This window comes from Protomyctophum parallelum, assembly GCF_964188405.1.
Source record: "Protomyctophum parallelum genome assembly, chromosome: 1".
In the NCBI taxonomy this organism is placed as follows: domain Eukaryota; kingdom Metazoa; phylum Chordata; class Actinopteri; order Myctophiformes; family Myctophidae; genus Protomyctophum; species Protomyctophum parallelum.
In genome coordinates this window covers 105,779,768-105,798,912 of record NC_139697.1, presented here as the reverse complement: position 1 = coordinate 105,798,912, position 19,145 = coordinate 105,779,768, and the positions used below count along the sequence as shown (strand labels likewise).

General features: G+C 40.7%; 1 protein-coding gene across 1 annotated transcript in view; it reads right to left on the bottom strand.

The window, feature by feature from the left end:
• The window catches only part of sptbn2 (spectrin, beta, non-erythrocytic 2), a 211,447-nt gene that overhangs the window by 107,608 nt on the left and 84,694 nt on the right, over positions 1–19,145 (bottom strand). Inside the window, exons 2-5 of the mRNA XM_083784841.1 lie at positions 19,018–19,145; positions 15,849–16,022; positions 12,585–12,679; positions 2,313–2,393 (exon numbers count right to left, since the gene is read on the bottom strand). The exon at positions 19,018–19,145 is cut by the window's right edge and continues 24 nt beyond it. Coding sequence (XP_083640967.1) covers positions 2,313–2,393; positions 12,585–12,679; positions 15,849–16,022; positions 19,018–19,145 — 478 coding nt within the window. The remainder of the gene's footprint in view (positions 1–2,312; positions 2,394–12,584; positions 12,680–15,848; positions 16,023–19,017) is intronic.

Genomic DNA, 19,145 nt, shown 5'->3' with positions numbered 1-19,145 from the left:
TTGATGTGGGAGTGTCTATGCTGTAAACATGTTGATGTGGGAGTGTCTATGCTGTAAACATGTTGATGTGGGAGTGTCTAAGCTGTAAACATGTTGATGTGGGAGTGTCTAAGCTGTAAACATGTTGATGTGGGAGTGTCTAAGCTGTAAACATGTTGATGTGGGAGTGTCTATGTAAACATGTTGATGTGGGAGTGTCTAAGCTGTAAACATGTTGATGTGGGAGTGTCTATGTAAACATGTTGATGTGGGAGTGTCTATGTTGTAAACATGTTGATGTGGGAGTGTCTAAGCTGTAAACATGTTGATGTGGGAGTGTCTAAGCTGTAAACATGTTGATGTGGGAGTGTCTATGCTGTAAACATGTTGATGTGGGAGTGTCTATGCTGTAAACATGTTGATGTGGGAGTGTCTAAGCTGTAAACATGTTGATGTGGGAGTGTCTAAGCTGTAAACATGTTGATGTGGGAGTGTCTAAGCTGTAAACATGTTGATGTGGGAGTGTCTATGTAAACATGTTGATGTGGGAGTGTCTAAGCTGTAAACATGTTGATGTGGGAGTGTCTATGCTGTAAACATGTTGCACAAAATCACTATTTTTCCTGCCTATTATTTCTACAGGAAGTCCTTGCTGTAGAAATCCACTGTCTCTGTCTCTGTGTGATGTTATCAATGTGATACCAGTCCTACTGTCCTCTGTCTCTGTGATCAATGTGATATCAGTCTGTCTCTGTCTCTGTGTTATCAATGTGATATCAGTCTGTCTCTGTCTCTGTGTGATCAATGTGATATCAGTCTGTCTCTGTCTCTGTGATCAATGTGATATCAGTCTGTCTCTGTCTCTGTGATCAATATGATATCAGTCTGTCTCTGTCTCTGTGTGATCAATGTGATACCAGTCTGTCTCTGTCTCTGTGATCAATGTGATATCAGTCTGTCTCTGTCTCTGTGTGATCAATGTGATACCAGTCTGTCTCTGTCTCTGTGATCAATATGATATCAGTCTGTCTCTGTCTCTGTGTGATCAATGTGATACCAGTCTGTCTCTGTCTCTGTGATCAATGTGATATCAGTCTGTCTCTGTGTGATCAATGTGATATCAGTCTGTCTCTGTCTCTGTGATCAATGTGATATCAGTCTGTCTCTGTGATCAATGTGATATCAGTCTGTCTCTGTGTGATCAATGTGATATCAGTCTGTCTCTGTGTTATCAATGTGATATCAGTCTGTCTCTGTCTCTGTGTGATCAATGTGATATCAGTCTGTCTCTGTCTCTGTGATCAATGTGATATCAGTCTGTCTCTGTCTCTGTGATCAATGTGATATCAGTCTGTCTCTGTGTGATCAATGTGATACCAGTCTGTCTCTGTCTCTGTGATCAATGTGATATCAGTCTGTCTCTGTCTCTGTGATCAATGTGATATCAGTCTGTCTCTGTGATCAATGTGATATCAGTCTGTCTCTGTCTCTGTGTGATCAATGTGATATCAGTCTGTCTCTGTCTCTGTGATCAATGTGATATCAGTCTGTCTCTGTGTGATCAATGTGATACCAGTCTGTCTCTGTCTGTGTGATCAATGTGATATCAGTCTGTCTCTGTGTGATCAATGTGATATCAGTCTGTCTCTGTCTCTGTGTGATCAATGTGATATCAGTCTGTCTCTGTTATGTCTGAAAGATAACTGTCCCTTCATGTCCACAGATGATCACAGTAACTATTATTCAGAGCTGCCAACCTGCACACATTTTGTGTACCAACCACGCAATTCTAGGTGTCTATACGCCTAGAATTGCGTGGTTGGTACACAAAATGTGTGCAGGTTGGTAGCTCTGTGTCTTCCAGCAGAAAAAAACAAACCATCATCGTGAAGAGCTTCAGGGGAAAACAAAACTAAATGCACTCACTTTCAGTTCAGCACAGCAGAGGGGAGGGGTGCACGCACGCACGCACACACGCACGCACGCACGCACGCACGCACGCACGCTCGCACACATGCACACACGCACGCACGCTGAGGCTGTGCTTAGACGCACTCAGCTTTAGTCAGTCAGATCATGTGACCTGGGGCTTCAAGGGTAAAAAAAATGTTTGGGACCAATTATAACGCTAAAAAGCCTCTGCCTGTCTGTCTGTGACACGCTTGTAGGAACATGGTGCTACTAGCGAAAACACTGTCTGTCTGTCTGTCTGTCTGTCTGTCTGTCTGTCTGTCTGTCTGTCTGCCTGTCTGTCTGTATCGTTGTGTGTCTGCCCGCGGTGTGAACGCAGCAGAGTGAGAGAGAGAGAAGAGTGGGCGGGGTTGACCTCTGACCTGTGTTTGTGCACGATGGCGTTGAAGGCCAGGCCGTCCCTCCAGCTGGTGGTGAAGTTGTGCACGTTGACGTTGGGGTACCTGAGAGGGCAGAGGGCAAAGGTCAAAGGTCGTTAACCACTGGAGGGGAGAGAGAGAGAGAGAGAGTTGAAAGGTCATGTAATAATTAACCAGTAGGAGGACTGACTGTTAGTCGTGGACTGCAAGTTCCTCAGTCAGGATTACCACATTTCATTTGACGGTTCAGAGTCAGGATTACCACATTTCATTTGACGGTTCAGAGTGTTGCTCAAGAGACACAAATAGATATGGAGAGGCAGAAAGGGAGTCTACCAACGCGCCTCAAGCCTGAAACGGCTGATTCGGTGCTTCACAGGTGCATAAGGAGAAGAGACTGGAGCAGCACGGACATTTAGAGCCTTTTATTTGGGTGCTGAGTATACAAAAAGAGACTAACGTTTCCACCTTGCGGCCTTCATCAGAGTCATGGGTCATCAGAGTCAGATATGGAGAGGCCTTTAGCTACTACTGTATGCCCCTGTGCTGTGCAGGGTTGTTTTCGTCGACTAAAACTAAGACGAAAAATGTTCGTCGACTACCATTTTTCACTGACTAAAACTAAATAAAAACTAAATAAAAACTAAATAAAAACGAATCTATGATGACTAAAACTATAAGACTAAATATACTGACGATTTCGTCAAGAAATAAAAACTAGACTAAAATGTTAGTAAGGGACTAGTGGACAAGAGATCCAGTTTTATGCTGGGTTGCATGCTGAAAATAGCAGATCTACAATCTCACAACGCGTCGCGCTGCAACGCGTTGTGAGATTGTATATCTGCTATTTTCAGCATGCAACCAAAGTGTAAAATATGTCATTACAACGACATCAAGGCCTGTCAAAACACATTTTAGTCGACAGTTCAGAGTCTTGCTCAAGAGACCCCCGACACAAATACATTATGGAGAAGCCTTAATTATTATTATTATTATTTTCTGTTCTTTTTTCACCTAAACGTAATCTGTGATGTTGCCATTGGTCATGATATTTGCATATAAATACCCCCCACAGAGGCTGAAATTCACACAAATTAAAAATGTCTGAATTTTGAACAATTAACCTATGACTTTTGACCTTTAACCCTAATAAAAGTAAGTAAAATAATTGTAATACATGGTTTTTTTGTGATCATTAGAATGTCTAGAACATGTTTTATTCATTATTGTGAAAGATATCCCCCAGATGTAAATTATTAATTTATTATATTACTATATAATGTGCATAAAATTTTAACCTAATTCCTAGTAGTACAAAGTAGTAGTAAGGTTGAAATCTCTTTTTTTAAGTAGAAATGAATCCGGGTCTTAGAGGGTTAACTACTACTGTACGCCCCTGTGCTGTGGATCTACGCTTCTCTGAATCTGTGGACATTTTTAACCCATTCTGACCTGAGATCAGATTAAAAAAATGTCTTCTACATCCTGACAGTTTACCATTCTGACCTTAGATCAGATTAAAAAAATGTCTTCTACATCCTGACAGTTTTCCATTCTGACCTGAGATCAGATTCTAAAAATGTCTTCTACATCCTGACAGTTTTCCATTCTGACCTGAGATCAGAATTTTTTTTTAAATCTTCTATGTCAGTCGTTCTTCGATTTTTCAAAAATAGCAGACCTACAAGCCCATAGCGTAACCATAACTCGGTGGCGCGCTATGAGCTTGTAGATCTGCTATTTTTCAATAGCTAAAGCATGACATGATGCCAACACCAAAATGGGTTCCCGCACAGATCTTAAGACACACCTTACGCTTACGCATGTTTCATGATAAATGTTTTTATGTGATGTATTCCCATGCTTTTGTTTTTGCTCAAATGTAAGTCGCTCTGGATTAAGAGCGTCTGCTAAATGCCTAAATTGTAAATTGTAAATTGTACCTTTCTTAGCATTGCTTTTACCTCCTGGATCATTGCATGTCATTGTTATGCAGTTATTGCATTTTGTTATTACTGTAGTTGATGCTCTTTCTTGTCATATTTTTGCTCTTACTGTAAAGCACCTTGAACTGCACCCGTTGTCTGAAATGTGCTATATGAATGAAAAATGATTGATTGAACGAACTCTGGGGGAGCCCACAGGGATCGAACTGGGAACCGCTAACTCTTGGGGAGGAGCCCACAGGGATCGAACCGGGAACCTCTAACTCTGGGGGAGGAGCCCACAGGGATCGAACCGGGAACCTCTAACTCTGGGGGAGGAGCCCACAGGGATCGAACCAGGAACCTCTAACTCTGGGGGAGGAGCCCACAGGGATCGAACCGGGAACCTCTAACTCTGGGGGAGGAGCCCACAGGGATCGAACCGGGAACCTCTAACTCTGGGGGAGGAGCCCACAGGGATCGAACCGGGAACCTCTAACTCTGGGGGAGGAGCCCACAGGGATCGAACCGGGAACCTCTAACTCTGGGGGAGGAGCCCACAGGGATCGAACCGGGAACCTCTAACTCTGGGGGAGGAGCCCACAGGGATCGAACCGGGAACCTCTAACTCTGGGGGAGGAGCCCACAGGGATCGAACCGGGAACCTCTAACTCTGGGGGAGGAGCCCACAGGGATCGAACCGGGAACCTCTAACTCTGGGGGAGGAGCCCACAGGGATCGAACCGGGGGCGACCTCACGGCTCCCACCCGGCCGCTCTACCCCCTGATCCACCGCCGCCCTGGTGTACTGCAGTAGGTTCTGTGAAGCGGTTCGGACCGGACCCACAGCAGCACTGAGCTTCCTCTGAACCGGTTCTGGCAGCTTTCTCACGGTGTCACACGTTAAATCATCAGGCTATACTGAAGGATGTCTGCAGGCTGAGAATAATCTGATTTAAGCCTGACGTCGAAATAACAACAAAAAAAGTTACATTTTCTAAGATTTGCGCCACATTTTCACGATCTTTTCAAAAACAGCAGACCTACAAGCTCGTAGCACGTATGAGCTTGTAGATCTGCTATTTTTTCAATAGCTAAAGCATAACGTAATGCTAACACCAAAACGTGCTTCACAGCACAGTGCAAAACAGGAGCGATACATTAAAACAACCTAAAACTAAAGAAACATCATTGTTCAGTATATACACTCAAATCACCTCATAAAACACTAATTAAAAGAGATGCGTTTTTTATAACACGTCGACTGTGTCGACGCATAAATTAACCAATTAAACGACCTTTAATAAAAAACAGTTATGCAGATCTGACACTGCAATACGCTGTGAGCTTGTAGATCTGATCTATCCTATAGGATCACACTGCAGCAGGCTGTGAGCTTGTAGATCTGTTCTATCCTGGAGCATAGGATGCTGTGAGCTTGTAGATCTGTTCTATCCTGGAGCATAGGACGCTGTGAGCTTGTAGATCTGTTCTATCCTGGAGCATAGGGTGCTGTGAGCTTGTAGATCTGTTCTATCCTGGAGCATAGGGTGCTGTGAGCTTGTAGATCTGTTCTATCCTGGAGCATAGGGTGCTGTGAGCTTGTAGATCTGTTCTATCCTGGAGCATAGGGTGCTGTGAGCTTGTAGATCTGTTCTATCCTGGAGCATAGGACGCTGTGAGCTTGTAGATCTGTTCTATCCTGGAGCATAGGGTGCTGTGAGCTTGTAGATCTGTTCTATCCTGGAGCATAGGGTGCTGTGAGCTTGTAGATCTGTTCTATCCTGGAGCATAGGACACTGTGAGCTTGTAGATCTGATCTATCCTGGAGCATAGGGTGCTGTGAGCTTGTAGATCTGTTCTATCCTGGAGCATAGGACACTGTGAGCTTGTAGATCTGTTCTATCCTGGAGCATAGGACGCTGTGATCTTGTAGATCTGTAGTTTTTGTCACATAGCGGTACACATATATATAATTATTACATATTTCGTGTACAGTTAAACCCCAAATTAATTCCAAACATTTTCCAGGACTGGACATTTTCTTTTGGTTCTAATTTCATATGATGTTGAAGGAATGTCATTCCTGACCGTGGGAACCCTGTGACTGTAACGCTACGTATAGATTTATGACTCCGTAAATCACTGCTGTCATAACTAACCCATACTCTGTAAGGTTGTGTATAGATCCATTAGCTGTCATAACTAACCCATACTCTGTAAGGTTGTGTAGATCCATTAGCTGTCATAACTAACCCATACTCTGTAAGGTTGTATAGAACCGTTAGCTGTCATAACTAACCCATACTCTGTAAGGTTGTATAGATCCATTAGCTGTCATAACTAACCCATACTCTGTAAGGTTGTATAGATCCATTAGCTGTCATAACTAACCCATACTCTGTAAGGTTGTATAGAACCGTTAGCTGTCATAACTAACCCATACTCTGTAAGGTTGTATAGAACCGTTAGCTGTCATAACTAACCCATACTCTGTAAGGTTGTATAGATCCATTAGCTGTCATAACTAACCCATACTCTGTAAGGTCGTATAGATCCATTAGCTGTCATAACTAACCCATACTCTGTAAGGTTGTATAGATCCATTAGCTGTCATAACTAACCCATACTCTGTAAGGTTGTATAGATCCATTAGCTGTCATAACTAACCCATACTCTGTAAGGTTGTATAGATCCATTAGCTGTCATAACTAACCCATACTCTGTAAGGTTGTATAGAACCATTAGCTGTCATAACTAACCCATACTCTGTAAGGTTGTATAGATCCATTAGCTGTCATAACTAACCCATACTCTGTAAGGTTGTATAGATCCATTAGCTGTCATAACTAACCCATACTCTGTAAGGTTGTATAGATCCATTAGCTGTCATAACTAACCCATACTCTGTAAGGTTGTGTAGATCCATTAGCTGTCATAACTAACCCATACTCTGTAAGGTTGTATAGAACCATTAGCTGTCATAACTAACCCATACTCTGTAAGGTTGTATAGATCCATTAGCTGTCATAACTAACCCATACTCTGTAAGGTTGTATAGAACCATTAGCTGTCATAACTAACCCATACTCTGTAAGGTTGTATAGATCCATTAGCTGTCATAACTAACCCATACTCTGTAAGGTCGTATAGATCCATTAGCTGTCATAACTAACCCATACTCTGTAAGGTTGTATAGATCCATTAGCTGTCATAACTAACCCATACTCTGTAAGGTTGTATAGATCCATTAGCTGTCATAACTAACCCATACTCTGTAAGGTTGTGTAGATCCATTAGCTGTCATAACTAACCCATACTCTGTAAGGTTGTATAGATCCATTAGCTGTCATAACTAACCCATACTCTGTAAGGTCGTATAGATCCATTAGCTGTCATAACTAACCCATACTCTGTAAGGTTGTATAGATCCATTAGCTGTCATAACTAACCCATACTCTGTAAGGTTGTATAGATCCATTAGCTGTCATAACTAACCCATACTCTGTAAGGTTGTATAGATCCATTAGCTGTCATAACTAACCCATACTCTGTAAGGTTGTATAGAACCATTAGCTGTCATAACTAACCCATACTCTGTAAGGTTGTATAGATCCATTAGCTGTCATAACTAACCCATACTCTGTAAGGTTGTATAGATCCATTAGCTGTCATAACTAACCCATACTCTGTAAGGTCGTATAGATCCATTAGCTGTCATAACTAACCCATACTCTGTAAGGTCGTATAGATCCATTAGCTGTCATAACTAACCCATACTCTGTAAGGTTGTATAGATCCATTAGCTGTCATAACTAACCCATACTCTGTAAGGTTGTATAGATCCATTAGCTGTCATAACTAACCCATACTCTGTAAGGTTGTATAGATCCATTAGCTGTCATAACTAACCCATACTCTGTAAGGTTGTGTATAGATCCATTAGCTGTCATAACTAACCCATACTCTGTAAGGTTGTATAGTTCCATTAGCTGTCATAACTAACCCATACTCTGTAAGGTTGTATAGATCCATTAGCTGTCATAACTAACCCATACTCTGTAAGGTTGTGTAGATCCATTAGCTGTCATAACTAACCCATACTCTGTAAGGTTGTATAGAACCATTAGCTGTCATAACTAACCCATACTCTGTAAGGTTGTATAGTTCCATTAGCTGTCATAACTAACCCATACTCTGTAAGGTTGTGTAGATCCATTAGCTGTCATAACTAACCCATACTCTGTAAGGTTGTATAGAACCATTAGCTGTCATAACTAACCCATACTCTGTAAGGTTGTATAGATCCATTAGCTGTCATAACTAACCCATACTCTGTAAGGTTGTGTATAGATCCATTAGCTGTCATAACTAACCCATACTCTGTAAGGTTGTATAGATCCATTAGCTGTCATAACTAACCCATACTCTGTAAGGTTGTGTAGATCCATTAGCTGTCATAACTAACCCATACTCTGTAAGGTTGTATAGAACCATTAGCTGTCATAACTAACCCATACTCTGTAAGGTTGTATAGATCCATTAGCTGTCATAACTAACCCATACTCTGTAAGGTTGTATAGATCCGTTAGCTGTCATAACTAACCCATACTCTGTAAGGTTGTATAGATCCATTAGCTGTCATAACTAACCCATACTCTGTAAGGTCGTATAGATCCATTAGCTGTCATAACTAACCCATACTCTGTAAGGTCGTATAGAACCATTAGCTGTCATAACTAACCCATACTCTGTAAGGTTGTATAGATCCATTAGCTGTCATAACTAACCCATACTCTGTAAGGTTGTATAGAACCATTAGCTGTCATAACTAACCCATACTCTGTAAGGTTGTGTATAGATCCATTAGCTGTCATAACTAACCCATACTCTGTAAGGTTGTATAGATCCATTAGCTGTCATAACTAACCCATACTCTGTAAGGTTGTATAGATCCATTAGCTGTCATAACTAACCCATACTCTGTAAGGTTGTGTATAGATCCATTAGCTGTCATAACTAACCCATACTCTGTAAGGTTGTGTAGAACCATTAGCTGTCATAACTAACCCATACTCTGTAAGGTTGTGTAGATCCATTAGCTGTCATAACTAACCCATACTCTGTAAGGTTGTATAGATCCATTAGCTGTCATAACTAACCCATACTCTGTAAGGTTGTATAGATCCATTAGCTGTCATAACTAACCCATACTCTGTAAGGTTGTATAGAACCATTAGCTGTCATAACTAACCCATACTCTGTAAGGTTGTATAGTTCCATTAGCTGTCATAACTAACCCATACTCTGTAAGGTTGTATAGATCCATTAGCTGTCATAACTAACCCATACTCTGTAAGGTTGTATAGATCCATTAGCTGTCATAACTAACCCATACTCTGTAAGGTTGTGTAGATCCATTAGCTGTCATAACTAACCCATACTCTGTAAGGTTGTATAGATCCATTAGCTGTCATAACTAACCCATACTCTGTAAGGTTGTGTAGATCCATTAGCTGTCATAACTAACCCATACTCTGTAAGGTTGTATAGATCCATTAGCTGTCATAACTAACCCATACTCTGTAAGGTTGTATAGATCCATTAGCTGTCATAACTAACCCATACTCTGTAAGGTTGTATAGATCCATTAGCTGTCATAACTAACCCATACTCTGTAAGGTTGTATAGATCCATTAGCTGTCATAACTAACCCATACTCTGTAAGGTTGTGTAGATCCATTAGCTGTCATAACTAACCCATACTCTGTAAGGTTGTATAGATCCATTAGCTGTCATAACTAACCCATACTCTGTAAGGTTGTATAGATCCATTAGCTGTCATAACTAACCCATACTCTGTAAGGTTGTATAGATCCATTAGCTGTCATAACTAACCCATACTCTGTAAGGTTGTGTAGATCCATTAGCTGTCATAACTAACCCATACTCTGTAAGGTTGTGTAGATCCATTAGCTGTCATAACTAACCCATACTCTGTAAGGTTGTATAGATCCATTAGCTGTCATAACTAACCCATACTCTGTAAGGTTGTATAGAACCATTAGCTGTCATAACTAACCCATACTCTGTAAGGTTGTATAGATCCATTAGCTGTCATAACTAACCCATACTCTGTAAGGTTGTATAGAACCATTAGCTGTCATAACTAACCCATACTCTGTAAGGTTGTATAGATCCATTAGCTGTCATAACTAACCCATACTCTGTAAGGTTGTATAGATCCATTAGCTGTCATAACTAACCCATACTCTGTAAGGTTGTATAGATCCATTAGCTGTCATAACTAACCCATACTCTGTAAGGTTGTATAGATCCATTAGCTGTCATAACTAACCCATACTCTGTAAGGTTGTATAGATCCATTAGCTGTCATAACTAACCCATACTCTGTAAGGTTGTATAGATCCATTAGCTGTCATAACTAACCCATACTCTGTAAGGTTGTATAGATCCATTAGCTGTCATAACTAACCCATACTCTGTAAGGTTGTATAGATCCATTAGCTGTCATAACTAACCCATACTCTGTAAGGTCGTATAGATCCATTAGCTGTCATAACTAACCCATACTCTGTAAGGTTGTATAGATCCATTAGCTGTCATAACTAACCCATACTCTGTAAGGTTGTATAGATCCATTAGCTGTCATAACTAACCCATACTCTGTAAGGTCGTATAGATCCATTAGCTGTCATAACTAACCCATACTCTGTAAGGTTGTGTATAGATCCATTAGCTGTCATAACTAACCCATACTCTGTAAGGTTGTGTAGATCCATTAGCTGTCATAACTAACCCATACTCTGTAAGGTTGTGTAGATCCATTAGCTGTCATAACTAACCCATACTCTGTAAGGTTGTGTAGATCCATTAGCTGTCATAACTAACCCATACTCTGTAAGGTTGTGTAGATCCGTTAGCTGTCATAACTAACCCATACTCTGTAAGGTTGTGTAGATCCATTAGCTGTCATAACTAACCCATACTCTGTAAGGTTGTGTAGATCCGTTAGCTGTCATAACTAACCCATACTAAGGTTGTATAGATCCATTAGCTGTCATAACTAACCCATACTCTGTAAGGTTGTATAGATCCATTAGCTGTCATAACTAACCCATACTCTGTAAGGTCGTATAGATCCATTAGCTGTCATAACTAACCCATACTCTGTAAGGTTGTGTAGATCCGTTAGCTGTCATAACTAACCCATACTCTGTAAGGTTGTATAGATCCGTTAGCTGTCATAACTAACCCATACTCTGTAAGGTTGTATAGATCCATTAGCTGTCATAACTAACCCATACTCTGTAAGGTTGTATAGAACCATTAGCTGTCATAACTAACCCATACTCTGTAAGGTTGTATAGAACCATTAGCTGTCATAACTAACCCATACTCTGTAAGGTTGTATAGAACCATTAGCTGTCATAACTAACCCATACTCTGTAAGGTTGTATAGATCCATTAGCTGTCATAACTAACCCATACTCTGTAAGGTTGTATATATCCATTAGCTGTCATAACTAACCCATACTCTGTAAGGTTGTGTAGATCCATTAGCTGTCATAACTAACCCATACTCTGTAAGGTTGTATAGTTCCATTAGCTGTCATAACTAACCCATACTCTGTAAGGTTGTATAGATCCATTAGCTGTCATAACTAACCCATACTCTGTAAGGTTGTATAGAACCATTAGCTGTCATAACTAACCCATACTCTGTAAGGTTGTATAGATCCATTAGCTGTAATAACTAACCCATACTCTGTAAGGTTGTGTATAGGACCATTAGCTGTCATAACTAACCCATACTCTGTAAGGTTGTATAGATCCATTAGCTGTCATAACTAACCCATACTCTGTAAGGTTGTATAGAACCATTAGCTGTCATAACTAACCCATACTCTGTAAGGTTGTATAGATCCATTAGCTGTCATAACTAACCCATACTCTGTAAGGTCGTATAGAACCGTTAACATTAGCTCATGTCTGAATTGAATTGAATTGAATTGAATTGAATTGAATTTAATGTGTTTTGTGTTTCCTGTGAGGACTGCGGATGAAAATTAGCAACTGTGCTATATCCTGTATATTTACGTCCATGTGACATCCATTAATATGCATTGTCCTCATGTCCAAAAAATGAATGAATAATTGAATTGAATGCAATTGAATGTAATTGAGGGTCCGTGTCTCACCCTGAGAGCAGCAGCTCATGATTTGAATCCTTTACGTTTACGATGCGACTGAACCAGAGTAATGTCATATTTATTAATCTCACACAGAGTTATGTAATAATAATAATATGAATTATGGATCTCACCCAGCGGTCTTCATCTGACACCAGAGCAGCAGAGCCTCCTTGGCAGATTTCTTCTCCTTGTTGTCTCCTGTTGTCTCCACACTGATGTCCTGAATCTGTAAATATATAAATATATAAATATAAATATATATATATATGTTGTCTCCTGTTGTCTCCACACTGATGTCCTGAATCTGTAAATATATAAACATAAATATATATATGTCTCCTGTTGTCTCCACACTGATGTCCTGAATCTGTAAATATATAAACATAAATATATATATGTCTCCTGTTGTCTCCACACTGATGTCCTGAATCTGGAAATATATAAATATAAATATAAATATATATGTTGTCTCCTGTTGTCTCCACACTAATGTCCTGAATCTGTAAATATATAAACATATAAATATAAATATATATGTTGTCTCCTGTTGTCTCCACACTGATGTCCTGAATCTGGAAATATATAAATATAAATATATATATATATATGTTGTCTCCTGTTGTCTCCACACTGATGTCCTGAATCTGTAAATATATAAATATAAATATATATATATGTCTCCTGTTGTCTCCACACTGATGTCCTGAATCTGTAAATATATAAACATAAATATAAATATATATGTTGTCTCCTGTTGTCTCCACACTAATGTCCTGAATCTGTAAATATATAAATATAAATATATATATGTCTCCTGTTGTCTCGACACTAATGTCCTGAATCTGGAAATATATAAATATAAATATATATATATGTCTCCTGTTGTCTCCACACTGATGTCCTGAATCTGTAAATATATAAACATAAATATAAATATATATATGTCTCCTGTTGTCTCCACACTGATGTCCTGAATCTGGAAATATATAAATATAAATATAAATATATATGTTGTCTCCTGTTGTCTCCACACTGATGTCCTGAATCTGTAAATATATAAATATATATATATGAGACGAAAAAGGGACTCCTGCACATCCACAAAGACCCGTAGGAGGTGCAAGTCTATAGTTAGCAGGCAGAGACATCAACAAAGAGAAAAACCTTCCAAGGAAGGTTTTTCTCTCGCCGTAGTCTGAAAACCCACCTTTTCAGACTCCATCATGGCCCATAGCACTTACCCTATACCCCCTTAGATAGCATTTCTGTAGACTTAGATAGCATTTGATACAGACTTATAGCATGTTATGTAGACAGCACTATAATTGCATTGTATGTAGTCATAGCACGCCATAGTACATATGTATAGCATAGTAGTATAGTTTATATGTATAGTTTCATTATATAGATATTCCACTGTTTACGCATGTTTCTTGATAAATGTTTTGATGTGATGTATTCCCATGCTTTTTTTTGTTCTTGCTTAATGTAAGTCGCTCTGGATTAAGAGCGTCTGATAAATGCCTAAATTGTAAATTGTAAATTGTAATTGTAAATTGTAAGGGACTGCACACTCCAGGGAACAGAGATGGACAACTTACTGCATCAAACCTATTTACATAGCACCTGACGTGCTATAGCTATAGCTATAGCACCTGACGAAGCTCACGGTGAAACGCGTCGTGCTAATACAGGCGCGATTCATACTCCGATTTTAGAGCCGAATAAAAGTGGGTTCGGCTCTGTAGCGCCTACAATGTGACGTAATTTGGGGTGTCAGTCCCTGCTTGGCACTCAGCATCAATGGATGGATTGGGGGGTCAGTCCCTGCTTGGCACTCAGCATCAATGGGTTGGATTGGGGGGTCAGTCCCTGCTTGGCACTCAGCATCAAGGGTTGGATTGGGGGGTCAGTCCCTGCTTGGCACTCAGCATTAAGGGTTGGATTGGGGGGTTAGTCCCTGCTTGGCACTCAGCATTAAGGGTTGGATTGGGGGGTCAGTCCCTGCTTGGCACTCAGCATCAAGCGACATACTATCTTCATGTCCAGGGGGTGTACTTTATGGAGGTAGATATGTGCGTGATTCTTTTTCTTCTGCAAACTCAAAATGACGTGTGTGTGTGGATGACAGATTACATACTGCAAATTGCAACATAGGCTACAACTGTTCAGATCACATATTATGATTTGCTCGCTCTACAGTATTGTACGTCATGCTCTACAGTATTGTACATTGTGCTGCCTCACGCTACAGAAACAGGAGATAGACTCCTGGCTCTCTACTGTATCTGTTACAGAAACAGGAGATAGACTCCTGGCTCTCTGCTGTAGCTACAGAAACAGGAGATAGACTCCTGGCTCTCTGCTGTAGCTGCTACAGAAACAGGAGATAGACTCCTGGCTCTCTACTGTAGCTGCTACAGAAACAGGAGATAGACTCCTGGCTCTCTACTGTAGCTACAGAAACAGGAGATAGACTCCTGGCTCTCTACTGTAGCTGCTACAGAAACAGGAGATAGACTCCTGGCTCTCTGCTGTAGCTGCTACAGAAACAGGAGATAGACTCCTGGCTCTCTGCTGTAGCTGCTACAGAAACAGGAGATAGAATCCTGGCTCTCTGCTGTAGCTGCTACAGAAACAGGAGATAGACTCCTGGCTCTCTGCTGTAGCTGTTACAGAAACAGGAGATAGACTCCTGGCTCTCTGCTGTAGCTGCTACAAGGACAACCTCGACCAGAACAAAGGACAGGCTGTACCAAAACAACGGCTATCAGGCCTAGTGGAGTCCTCTAGGCTGCTACAAGCTATCCAACACGTGTCACGTCATGTGATGGAAGGGATTACAAAGTACCAAAAGTCAAGGTTAGATATAAAGGTTGGCGATAGGGCCTTTCTGTGTGGAGTTTGCACGTTCTCCCCGTGTCCCCTAGGGTAGGTACCCTCACAAAAACATGCCGTAATCCTGGTCTCTAAAACTACCTCCCCCTGGCAGGCCGGGGCGCCTGATGGAGGGATAACGTGTCCCTTCCACGCGCTACGTCCGGCCGGGGAAATTCCCCCCTCTCTGTCGGGTGAAAAGAAGCAGCTTGGACTCCTCATGCATAGATCAACGCTGCGACGCGTTGTGAGCTATTTTCAGCAAGTGTAAAATAAGTCATTATGACGGCAACAAGGCCCGCCAAAATACATTTTAGTCGACTAAATCACCTGTAGATTTAGTCGACTAAAATCTTATGACATTTAGTCGACTAAAACTAGACTAACACTAAGACATTCCAGGCGACTAAAATGTGACTAAGACTAAGTGAAAACTATTCAGGAGACTATGACTAAAACTAATATAGAAATTTGCTGCCAAAAACAACACTGGTGTGTGTGTGTGTGTGTGTGTGTACCTGGAACCTCAGGATGATGGTCCAGATCAGACCCAGGGTGAGGCGGTGGTTTCCGTCCACGATGTCGTGTGAGCCCATGTTCTCCAGGTGGACCTTCTGCTCCTTCAGGAACTGCAGCGCCTTGTCCACGTTCTCCAGACAGTGGATACGCATCCTTCCTTTAGTGGGACGAGGCTGGGACAACACAACAAGGTTAGGTTAGGTTAGGTACTGACCAGGTTATTAAAGGTGAGGTTAGGTTAGGTACTGACCAGGGTATTAAAGGTTAGGTTAGGTTAGGTACTGACCAGGTTATTAAAGGTTAGGTTAGGTTAGGTACTGACCAGGTTATTAAAGGTTAGGTTAGGTACTGACCAGGTTATTAAAGGTTAGGTTAGGTTAGGTACTGACCAGGTTATTAAAGGTTAGGTTAGGTACTGACCAGGTTATTAAAGGTTAGGTTAGGTTAGGTACTGACCAGGTTATTAAAGGTTAGGTTAGGTTAGGTACTGACCAGGTTATTAAAGGTTAGGTTAGGTTAGGTACTGACCAGGTTATTAAAGGTTAGGTTATGTACTGACCAGGTTATTAAAGGTTAGGTTAGGTTAGGTACTGACCAGGTTATTAAAGGTTAGGTTAGGTTAGGTTCTGACCAGGTTATTAAAGGTTAGGTTAGGTTAGGTACTGACCAGGTTATTAAAGGTTAGGTTAGGTTAGGTACTGACCAGGTTATTAAAGGTTAGGTTATGTACTGACCAGGTTATTAAAGGTTAGGTTAGGTTAGGTACTGACCAGGTTATTAAAGGTTAGGTTAGGTTAGGTACTGACCAGGTTATTAAAGGTTAGGTTAGGTTAGGTACTGACCAGGTTATTAAAGGTTAGGTTAGGTTAGGTACTGACCAGGTTATTAAAGGTTAGGTTAGGTTAGGTACTGACCAGGTTATTAAAGGTTAGGTTATGTACTGACCAGGTTATTAAAGGTTAGGTTAGGTTAGGTACTGACCAGGTTATTAAAGGTTAGGTTAGGTTAGGTACTGACCAGGTTATTAAAGGTTAGGTTATGTACTGACCAGGTTATTAAAGGTTAGGTTAGGTTAGGTACTGACCAGGTTATTAAAGGTTAGGTTAGGTTAGGTTCTGACCAGGTTATTAAAGGTTAGGTTAGGTTAGGTACTGACCAGGTTATTAAAGGTTAGGTTAGGTTAGGTACTGACCAGGTTATTAAAGGTTAGGTTAGGTTAGGTTCTGACCAGGTTATTAAAGGTTAGGTTAGGTTAGGTACTGACCAGGTTATTAAAGGTTAGGTTAGGTTAGGTTCTGACCAGGTTATTAAAGGTTAGGTTAGGTTAGGTACTGACCAGGTTATTAAAGGTTAGGTTAGGTTAGGTACTGACCAGGTTATTAAAGGTTAGGTTAGGTTAGGTTCTGACCAGGTTATTAAAGGTTAGGTTAGGTTAGGTTCTGACCAGGTTATTAAAGGTTAGGTTAGGTACTGACCAGGTTATTAAAGGTGAGGTTAGGTTAGGTTCTGACCAGGTTATTAAAGGTGAGGTTAGGTACTGACCAGGTTATTAAAGGTTAGGTTAGGTACTGACCAGGTTATTAAAGGTTAGGTTAGGTTAGGTACTGACCAGGTTATTAAAGGTTAGGTTATGTACTGACCAGGTTATTAAAGGTTAGGTTAGGTTAGGTACTGACCAGGTTATTAAAGGTTAGGTTAGGTTAGGTTCTGACCAGGTTATTAAAGGTTAGGTTAGGTTAGGTACTGACCAGGTTATTAAAGGTTAGGTTAGGTTAGGTTCTGACCAGGTTATTAAAGGTTAGGTTAGGTTAGGTACTGACCAGGTTATTAAAGGTTAGGTTAGGTACTGACCAGGTTATTAAAGGTTAGGTTAGGTTAGGTACTGACCAGGTTATTAAAGGTTAGGTTAGGTACTGACCAGGTTATTAAAGGTTAGGTTAGGTTCTGACCAGGTTATTAAAGGTGAGGTTAGGTTAGGTACTGACCAGGTTATTAAAGGTTAGGTTAGGTTCTGACCAGGTTATTAAAGGTTAGGTTAGGTACTGACCAGTTTATTAAAGGTTAGGTTAGGTTAGGTACTGACCAGGTTATTAAAGGTTAGGTTAGGTACTGACCAGGTTATTAAAGGTTAGGTTAGGTTAGGTACTGACCAGGTTATTAAAGGTTAGGTTAGGTTAGGTACTGACCAGGTTATTAAAGGTTAGGTTAGGTTAGGTACTGACCAGGTTATTAAAGGTTAGGTTAGGTTAGGTACTGACCAGGTTATTAAAGGTTAGGTTAGGTACTGACCAGTTTATTAAAGGTTAGGTTAGGTTAGGTACTGACCAGGTTATTAAAGGTTAGGTTAGGTTAGGTTCTGACCAGGTTATTAAAGGTTAGGTTAGGTTAGGTTCTGACCAGGTTATTAAAGGTTAGGTTAGGTTAGGTACTGACCAGGTTATTAAAGGTTAGGTTAGGTTCTGACCAGGTTATTAAAGGTTAGGTTAGGTACTGACCAGTTTATTAAAGGTTAGGTTAGGTTAGGTACTGACCAGGTTATTAAAGGTTAGGTTAGGTTAGGTTCTGACCAGGTTATTAAAGGTTAGGTTAGGTTAGGTACTGACCAGGTTATTAAAGGTTAGGTTAGGTACTGACCAGGTTATTAAAGGTTAGGTTAGGTACTGACCAGGTTATTAAAGGTTAGGTTAGGTTAGGTACTGACCAGGTTATTAAAGGTTAGGTTAGGTACTGACCAGGTTATTAAAGGTTAGGTTAGGTTAGGTTCTGACCAGGTTATTAAAGGTTAGGTTAGGTTAGGTACTGACCAGGTTATTAAAGGTTAGGTTAGGTTAGGTACTGACCAGGTTATTAAAGGTTAGGTTAGGTTAGGTACTGACCAGTTTATTAAAGGTTAGGTTAGGTACTGACCAGGTTATTAAAGGTTAGGTTAGGTTAGGTACTGACCAGGTTATTAAAGGTTAGGTTAGGTACTGACCAGGTTATTAAAGGTTAGGTTAGGTACTGACCAGGGTATTAAAGGTTAGGTTAGGTTAGGTTCTGACCAGGTTATTAAAGGTTAGGTTAGGTTAGGTACTGACCAGGTTATTAAAGGTTAGGTTAGGTACTGACCAGGTTATTAAAGGTTAGGTTAGGGGTTAGGGTTAGGGGTAGGTTATGTAGGGTACTGACCAGCTGTTCTCCAGAGAGGACCTCCAGTAGCCTCATTAGCATGCGTCCGTCCCTCAGGTCGGTGTAAAGGTCTCCGATGCGGCAGGTCACTCTGCCCAGGTGGGAGTTCACCCACTTGGTGAAGGTCT